Consider the following 9,918-nt stretch of genomic DNA (forward strand, 5'->3'; position numbering starts at 1 on the left):
GGGTTAAAGGCGTACCTAAAGGCGTAAAGAATTAATCGGGTTCGACCTCGAACCCGACTAATTCTCGATTCCGGAATTGAGAATTCCGGGTTTGAATCCCGGTCGGGCCAGAAATGGTTGGGCACATTTCCTTTCACCTAATGGACCTGTTAACCTAGCAATTAGTACGTACTTAGCAGTTAGCATGTTGTGGGGAGGCATCCTGGGAGGGGTCAGTAATTCTACCTCGGTGAGGGGGGGGGGGGGTGGGTGGGTGGGAAACTCGATGTAAGCCTAACTGTATGAATACACCCCGGCTTCCTGTCCCCCGACACAATGAATTATTAATTATGTAGTTACAGCACGGGGCCGCGGTGAAGCAGAAGATAATTTTCTGCAGCAGAACACAACCCCCGCCCCCCCCCTTCCAAGGGGGAACAACTGACCTCCAGGATGTAACTCTACAACAATTGACTAACTTCGGGGCACCTGTTAACTGATAGGTGAACAGCCGTATTATGTGAATCTGTCTGGTGCTTAACCGTCTCTCTGTCCCGCCCATGAATCGAACCTTGGATTCTCAACTGAACCGAAAATGAACCCAACTGTACTATCGATATCCTTTACTTTTATCTGATAACTTTATTTACCTAGCAATAAGTCAATTTCTACTAGATTACGCGAAAATAGAGGAAAACGCACTGCAATGCTGAGTATAAAAGAAAACGTGCATTCTATTCTCATATTTAAGTGGGAACACTAAGTTCTCCCAGTCACATTAGCTGCTGGGCTTGGGGCATAGAGGACTCGGAGCTGTGCTCTCGTTGGTAACACACCGTCCACAAAATGACTGCTACTTTGACACTGTATGTGGACTACATATCACAGCCTGCCAGAGCTCTCTTGCTCCTGTGCAGGGCAATCAACGCCCCACACCAGGAAAAATACATTAGGCTATTGCAAGGTAAGATATATCTAATTGCTGACACTTCGTGACAGAGAGAGGATTGGCACATACCCAATATACTACAAAGGTTATGTAAGTGGCCAAGAAACGTCAATTGTGCTGGTAAACAACACCGTTTTGTAAATTTCGGTGTTATGAGCTGCAGGTTCGTGTAATTTGTATACTCACTAAATTGTACTCATGTATTTGTGACTACAGAAACGCGCTTAATCTCTTGGAGAGGGACTTTCTTGGCAGTGGTTGTCTAATGCAATGCCTTATCATATTTTCATTTGAAATTGTAAATGGTGTTCGCTTCTACAATTTCCTCATTTAATTCATTCCATTTACTCATTATTCTTATGCTGAAAGAAAACTTTCTTACATCCAAATTAATACCAATAAAAGAAGATGGCAAGGATGAAGGCTTGAGAAATAGATGTTAGAATTAACATTTAGATATTAGAAAGTTTTCCGTCAGCTTAAGAGTAGCGAGTCTCTCCCGGGATCTAACGTGGAGAGACCTCGGGCTTTAGCTAAGCACAGCTGCCAGGGCGCCTGAAAGCTGAGTGGACAGCGCTTCGGATTTGTAGTCCTGAGGTTCCGGGTTCGATCCCCGGTGGAGGCGGAGACAAATGGGCAAAACGTTTGTTTCACCCTGATGCCCCTGTTACCTAGCAGTAAATATGTACCTGGGAGTTAGACAGCTGCTACGGGCTGCTTCCTGGGGGTGTGTAACAAAAAGGAGGCCTGGTCGAGGACCGGGCCGCGGGGACGCTAGGCCCCGAAATCATCTCAAGTTAACCTCAAGAAGCAAGTTACAATCATAGTGAGATAATTACAAAATTCAATACACATCGTCACATTAACAATGGGCTCGAGACCGACCACAAGTACAGTTTCTAATTTAAGGAACTGACACAGGTGGAGAGTTTGTGTCGCAATGTATATTTTTATCCTGCACACCGCCCCCCATCCAGTTGGCAGTGGTGAAAAGGTTACTACCTAAATTTAGCAAACTGGGGATATCTTGGCTAAGACGTCTGGCAGGAGATCATTTTCAATTTAATATTTACACATCTCTTGAACATTTGTTATCTAATTGAGTCTGAATTCACATATCTTTTTGCAATAAACGTAACAGAAAACCGGCTTCAGCAATATTTTATGGTTCGTTATTGTTGTGGAGCCGAGAACATGTTTTTGTGGTATTCCCAGCCATGGTAAGGCTGTCCAAGCGATCACCCATCCACTGCTGGCTTTAACCAGACTTATCAACTGACGCAGCTTATATTGACTGCTCACTCAGATAGAATTACCCTATAATGGTGTCAAGTTGTCACCCTTGCCGACGTGTAACATCAGTCTTGCCTACAGAACAACCATATATCTGGACGAAACGCTTAATTCTCTAAGTGATGTTACGTTTTGATGTGATTCCAATAAACTCCCGTCTCCACTCAATGTGTCGCCAGGTGATGGGAGGGAATTATGGAGTGTTTTGCTGCAAATTATTATGAATGATTTTTCTAGTTAAAACAAGACACGCTGGCGTCTTTCATCTTAAATAACAATAACGTAAATAACCTCCCCCCCCCCAAAAAAAAAGTGCCTAAGCCATACAATTTTACCGTTGTATTAACTGCCATCTTATATCATGGTTATGTTGAATACAAATTTTACTACAGTGTAACTAGAAATAATCCTCAAATAATGTTACAATGTACCTGGTGATAATCCTCAAATTTTAATGTATTGTACCTAGTAATTTCTACAAATTTTCTTACAATGTACCTGTTAACATTTTTAAATTTTGCTACAAATTACCTACCTAAATTTATCTGTTAGATTAAGTTCCTGCCCTAAACGCTGTGCGAGTTAGTGGCTTTACAAGAACGAAAAATCATCAATACTATCTTCTCACACAAATCTGTGTGTCTCTTTGTGTATATATAAATAAATATATAAAATACATTACAAATAAATGACGTCATGTCTCCAGGAGATCATCTGAAGAAGCCGTTCACCGACCTGAACCCCTTCAGGAAGGTCCCTGTGGTGCAGGACGGAGACGTCCTTATCCTGGAGAGGTGAGTCTCACGCCTCCTACGGCCTCTGTAGAAAATACCCTCTACTTCTAGTTTCGTACCCTGCCTCTCAATTCATCTCCCTGCCTCCCAGTACATAATCCTGCCTCCCAGTATATAACAACACCCATTACCTGTGATACACAGCTCATCACACACTCATTATGCCTGCAACTCAACACATCACAAAACCTAGCACCTATGCCTGCCGACACAATACAAAACCTAGCACCTATGCCTGCCGACACAATACAAAACCTTCCATCCCTGCCTCTCATAATATGAAGAGTTGCACTGCCTCTCTCAGCAACACATCTCTAATCTGCTCCTCACAAAATCACTCCCTTCCTCTCAGCACAACACTAACTCATTAAACACACCAAAACATAACAACATCGACCACCAGCCTCCTCCCAACACAGAGCAAAACCCCACCAACCCCGACCCGCAATTGTTGTAAAAATAAAACCCACACTTTTATTTCCGTTCAGCTGTACGGGGTTGCGGTACATCGCGAGCAAGTACGACTCTTCAGGAAAGTGGTACCCGAAGGAGCTGAAGGCGAGGTGTAAGGTGGACGAATACCTGGATTGGCAGCACCTCAACACCAGGGCCCATGGCGTGGGGTACTTCTGTAACAAGGCACGGCTCTCTTGTCTTCTTCAGTTGCAATAATAAACAACAGTATTTTAATGCTGGAAGTCAACATTTGTTTGACTAATTATATATAAATGTATATAATATATATTAAATATACATAATTATATATAATTATATACTAGCTGTACCCGGTCATGCATTGCTGTGGCTCAGCAACGCGACAGCAACCCTCTTCTTTTCCCCCATTCCCCCTTCACCCGTCCCCATATCCTCCCAACCATTTCTCACTCCCCCGCCCTCCCTTCATTCCCCCCTCCTCGACCCCTCATCCATCCCACTATCCCCCATACCCTCGTCCCCACCATTCCCTACTCCCCCGCCTCCCGTCCTCCCCACCATTTCCCCACTCCCTCGTCCCCTCGTCCTCCCCACCATTCCCCACTCCCTCGTCCGATGCGTTCTCAAATGATCTGATGTTCCCATCAGAAAAATGGGAACATCAAATGATCTGATGTTCCCATCACAGTAAAAAAAGAAATGAAAAAATGAAAAAAACTATACTCACGAAATGAACGTTATGGTAAACAACACAGCTCAATTCCAACGCAATGTCACAAATTTAATCAAACTGAAAATATATCAAAATCTATGAAAATTCAATTTATCAATGCAATCGGAAACATTGAAATGGAATCGTAACATATTTAGTATAGCATGTGTTGCTTTTACGTGTAATGGATGACATATAAAAAAAAAATAATAACAGGTTTTTACCTGTCACAGACGTGACATCTATATAGTAGGTATATAAAAACACGCTCATGTGCAAATGGAACGTTGTGTCAAAATTTCAAAGCAATCGGTGAAGAACTTTCGAAGATTACCGATTTTGAACTAACGATTATTTACATTTTTATTTATATAGATTATATATGACAGCGTCAGACTACGAAGAAAGGATTGAAACAGGAATTTCCTTAAGTACTTTCGTATTTAATAATACACCATTAGATGAAGATGTATTATTAAATACGAACGTACTTAAGGAAATTCCTTTTCCAATCCTTCCTCCGTGGTCTGACACTGTCACATTTTTCATCACGTGTTAATTTTCGTGATTTACACACACACATATTATATTATATACTATATATATATATATATATATATATATATATATATATATATATATATATATATATATATATATATATAAATCGGAAATTTTTATTTATATATATTTGTTTTTCTAGATTATAGTGCCCATCCTGAAGAAGAGTGAGCCTGACATGAATGTGGTCAACAAGCACGAGCACAAATTAGGACAAGTTGAAACACAATTTGCAAGTTACTTTCTGGGCTCTAAACCATTCATTACTGGGCAGAACATAACTATTGCTGATCTGCTGGCCGCCTGTGAATTCGAGCAGCCCTCGGCAGGTGGCTACCAGCTGTCCCAACCCATCCTGGAGTACCTCAGCAGAGTCAAGGAGGCGGTAGGCCCGGACTACGATGAACTCTACACGCATATAGAACAAGTAACAACATCAACAGACTAACAGACGTTGTCACAGCTTGCATAAGACTAGGCTACAGGTATCTCTGGCAAGTCGGCTTGTATAGGGATGCAGATGAAGTAAAGTGCAAAGTGTGTGGACAAAGACAGGAACACACACACTCGAACATTATATCTTGGACTAGTAAAACTGAGCCATTTAGAGATAAATTTAAACTCACGTTGAATGAAATGGCAAACCATCTTATTACTAAGGATAAAATTACTGAAATCCTTGCATTGTATCCATATTTCGTTTTCAGTAGATAAACGACATACGAGATTAAGAAACAAGTAGTGTATTGTGAAGACTAATAATAACAAACAGCAGCTTCCCCTATGACTGTAATATCTCCATAAGTGTAAAACAAATGTATAACACTGAAACTATGAGATGCATAACATTAGAAGCTATTGACAGTCATCTTAAAAATCTCAAACCAACTGAATCTTATGCCTTTACTGATGGCTCTGTGTAATTAGGGACTGGTAGAACAGGTTGTGCATGTGCAGTATATAAAGGGAATGAAATGATCATGTCTAGTACACAGGGATTGAACAACTGGGCAAGCACGACACAGACTGAGCTATTGGGTATTTATCTAGCCACTGAATACCTTAAGCTCAAAGGTCGAGTGATATTCTGTGACTAAAAGTGCTCTGCAGTCCTTAAATACAAATTAAACATACATCACAATGTATGTCTGAAGTAGCTTGTAATATTAAATGGAATGTAATTTTCGCCAATGATAATAACTATTGTATAAAATTTGTGTGGATCCCATCCCATGTTGGAGTTGGAAAACATGACTTTGTAGATCGATTGGCCAATGAGGCTTGCAGGAAAGAAAACACTGATTATGACTTTGGACTATCTAATGCAATTATTAGAAACATATAAATTAAAGAAATTAATTCAGATTTAGAAGAACTAAGAAATGCCCAGAGACCTGGAAGCTGCAGCATTAAAAGCTATGACAACTTCTGTAATAATAGGTATTTGTATGGTCAGCACAGTAACCGGACCAGGCAATGTGATGTCATTGTGGTAATTCGCCTTGGCTATAGACACATCTGGCAGGTTAGTGAGGCTGAGCCACTACCAGAATATTCAGATTGTAAACTTTGTGATAAACCTTTAATGCATTTACTAGAACACTATATTGTTGAATGTGAAACCGTAAAAGATTTTAGACCTCCTGGCCTATTGTACCATCAACTGTGCAACTATTTCATTGACTCGGGTGTTCTGGACGACATCCTAAAAATTTATCCAAAATTTGCTTGTCCATATTAAAAAATCATATTAAAAAATGAAGAACAATTTTATTTACATTATTTCTAAGCTGGATCACTTGTGAACCCATCCCTGCCCTTGTGTGGCAGTGTACAATAGAAAGTTGTTTTTTACATATTCATACATTAAAACATTGATTGTAACCCATGATATACATGTACTTCTGCTTACAGTTTAGACCTATTGTCTTGTGTATGACCCTCTGTCCTGCGTGACAGTGAATACCAGCATTATCCTCATTTTAACAAAACTTAATTGAATTCACAGATTAGGTAAAATTGTAATTAATTTGTCAATAAAGATGTTAATAATAAAATAACATAGCTCAAACAATTATGGATTAGAGATAAGACCTACCATCAATGTATAATGATTTAATGTAAATATATAGCTCTTGAAATAGAACATTCTCTGTAACTAGCTGACACTGTAATTATAAGGCGTTAAGGATACATGAAATTGTTAGTGTAATAATCCCCGTTGAGGTTTGATAAAGACCTTTTCTGCCCTCTGTAATTCTTTTTGCGCTATCGCTCACAGGATGGGTATGGGGTGCACAATAAAATAGCCGCCTCCGGTGGCAACAATCAAAATCCATACTGCTTCGAGGCAGCTTGATAAGAAATATCTCGCTTGAAAAGCTGAAATACTTTGCTCATTTAACAAAATTGGGATTCATGATATAGTTTTATGACAAGGTGTATTTTTTAACAAATAAAGTATAATTTAAAATAAATTTGTGGCCAATCGATTGTTTCATTATGCTAAAACACGTTGAATGTAACTGGCGAAATGTATCAGAAACTCTGCGTATTTAGTTCCTCAAAATGAAAAGGTGGTCACTGGTCAGTTCATCACACAGGTGGGGGGGGCACTAGGCGAGTACAGGGTAGGTGGTCAGACCGTCAAGTAAAGTGTAGAGTGTGTGGACAAAGATAAGGACACACACTCGAACACTATATCTTGGCTTGTAGTTAAATTGAGCAATTTAGAGATAAATCTAAGCTCACTCTGTATGATATGGCAACCTATCTTATTACAATGGATAAATTACCTGAAATCCTTGCACTGTATCCATATTTCGATCCCAGTAGATAAACGACATATGAGATTCAGAAATAAGTTGCGTATTGTGAAGACTAAAAATAAACAAAAGCTCCCCTATGACTCTGTAATATCTCCATTGGTCAAACTATTATGTATTAGTGATAAGACCTACCATTAATGTATAATGACTTACTGTAAATATATAGGTATTGAAATAGCACTTTCTCTGTAACTAGCACATTGTAACTATAAGGTGTGATGGATATAAGAAAATGTTTATGTAATAATCTAAGATGAGGTCTGATAGAGACCTTTTGTGCCCTCTGTAATGCTTTTTGCGCTACCGCTCACAGGATGAGTATGGGGTGCACAATAAACTAGCCGCCTCTGGTGGCAACAAATAAAAAATCCGTCAATGAGGTTTAAGCCACAATCATCGATGGTGGCAGTGGTAAATGGACATATCTTATACTGTGTCCATGATAACAGTACTCGGTCCCTTTATGTGCCGATGCAGCTCTGATATTCTAACCTTTATCAAGGCTATTTAACACTTTAATGAAACATTTCACTGTGGTAGGTTTAATAGGACCAAGCAGTGAGACGATCGAAATGCCTTGTATGCAATCATTCATAAAATGTGAGCGAGTTACTGTATCTATAATATAATTTATAATGTCCGTGTTGAAGTTTTGGTGATGTATATACTTGTACCAAAGTAAAGTGTTGTTCAGGGCTCTGCTGCAGAGATTGTAACTTATTCAGGTCTTCACAGTCATCAAACTTTTCTTACACTGGTTATTTGTTGAACGTTTTACTGAATAACAAACTACATTCCTCTATTATCAACCTTTCCCTTATCGGCCTGTACACAGACAATAATTAATTCTTTGGCTGTCAATCGTCAACAATTCGGCATGACACTGGGGTCTCCCATTAGTGTTGTGCTTGTAAATTTATTCATGGAATCATTTGAAGTACAAAGATTTCTCCAGCATTGTCCCAGCCACTGTGAAATGGCTTTGTTTTTGTTAGCGAGGTCAACACTAAGCAATAAGCACTAAACCTTAACCAGACTCCCCAGCACTAGGCCACAAGCAAAGGTCCCAGCACTAACTAGTGGCTTTAGGTACTGTATGTACTAGCTCTATCTATAAATCAATCAGAATGTTTGTAACTCTGCATCTATGTATGTACTTTTCCTAAATAAAATATTATTATTATTATTATCCACAACCAGAGGCCCCAGCAGTAGGCCACAACCAGTCTAAAATGAAAATGAAAACTCATGCTATGCCTTGCCAGAAAGGAAGCCAAGAAACATTCAGTATTAATGCACTTTTCATATTTCTGTGACTTCAGTAGAAGTAAAAGTGTCGAGACAAAAGTTTGGTCACTCCTTGAGTGCGTATCACTCTCCCATTTCGAGTGTCTTCAGTCCTATGACTTCTAGAGAAAGTAGGAAGCCACAGTGATGTCTTGGAACAAAGTCTCGACGTCTTGACTGAACTTTTCATTTCAGAAGAGAGGTTATCAACGGAAAGATATCAATGGTCCGACTTTTACGTGCAAAGGAGATGTTCTTAATGTTGGCCGCCAGGCTAGTTGGTAGGCAGGACACGGTTATTGGATCAAAGATAACCAAAGACTAAAGATCAGTATTTGTCACTGAAGCTGTTCCTCACTCTGGTATATCATTCAGCCTGGGACGCTCCATATATTACCTGGGTTGGATATATAGAGCATGTTGCTACAACAATCCATGGATGATGATGGTAGATGGTGGCGATGGGCAATTGTGGTGATGGGGTGGTTATGGATGTTGGTGGTGGTGATGGCAATAGTACATGGTGGTAGCAGGTGGTGGTGGTGGTAGTGTGGAGGTGGTGTGAAGGTGGTGATAGTGGTGGTAGTGATGGTAGTGGTGGTAGTAGAGGTGGTGGTGGTGGTAGTGGTGGTTCAAGACGAGCAACTTCCCCCGCCGCTCACCAACTTCAATGGCGGGGCTCTTGTGAGGTTCCCTCACGACTGACAACCTAATTTCACGATCTGAAACATCCTAAAAAATATGCAATGGAGAAACCTTGTGACGTCCGGAGAGCCGCTCTGAGTTATGTGGAAGATCATCTGTACGGGAGGGAAGGTGTTGGGGTTGTGGTGAGGGGTTGTGGTGAGGGGTGAGGGGTGAGGTGTAGGGGTGAGGTGTAGGGGTGAGGGGTAGGGGTGAGGTGTATGGGGGTGAGGTGTAGGGGTGAGGTGTAGGGGGTGAGGTGTATGGGGGTGAGGTGTAGGGGTGAGGTGTAGGGGTGAGGAGCTACCAGAGGGAGGAGGGAGGAGTGTAAAGGGACCTTGCCCTATGATATTACACTGCTTAAAATTATAATGATCATTATAAACTGTTAATATT

The 9,918-nt window shown here is 40.4% G+C and overlaps 1 protein-coding gene across 1 annotated transcript; it reads left to right on the top strand.

The window, feature by feature from the left end:
* The first annotated feature begins 748 nt into the window (after positions 1-748).
* On the top strand, positions 749-8,737 carry LOC123745001 (glutathione S-transferase theta-4). Its single transcript, XM_045725249.2, has 4 exons — positions 749-943; positions 2,928-3,015; positions 3,504-3,654; positions 4,866-8,737. Exons 1-4 carry the CDS (start codon positions 826-828, stop codon positions 5,169-5,171), a joined length of 663 nt encoding a protein of 220 aa, XP_045581205.2. The 5' UTR covers positions 749-825; the 3' UTR covers positions 5,172-8,737.
* Positions 8,738-9,918: the final 1,181 nt, after the last annotated feature.

The sequence above is a fragment of the Procambarus clarkii genome, chromosome 57 (genome assembly GCF_040958095.1).
Source record: "Procambarus clarkii isolate CNS0578487 chromosome 57, FALCON_Pclarkii_2.0, whole genome shotgun sequence".
Taxonomy (NCBI): Eukaryota; Metazoa; Arthropoda; class Malacostraca; order Decapoda; family Cambaridae; genus Procambarus; species Procambarus clarkii.

Bases quoted from the DNA above. Each gene is read 5' to 3' on its own strand.
- LOC123745001 (XM_045725249.2), top strand. From the start codon at position 826: ATGACTGCTACTTTGACACTGTATGTGGACTACATATCACAGCCTGCC. The intron at 944-2,927 runs GTAAGATATATC...TCATGTCTCCAG, and splicing joins ATACATTAGGCTATTGCAAG to GAGATCATCTGAAGAAGCCG. The intron at 3,016-3,503 runs GTGAGTCTCACG...ATTTCCGTTCAG, and splicing joins GACGTCCTTATCCTGGAGAG to CTGTACGGGGTTGCGGTACA.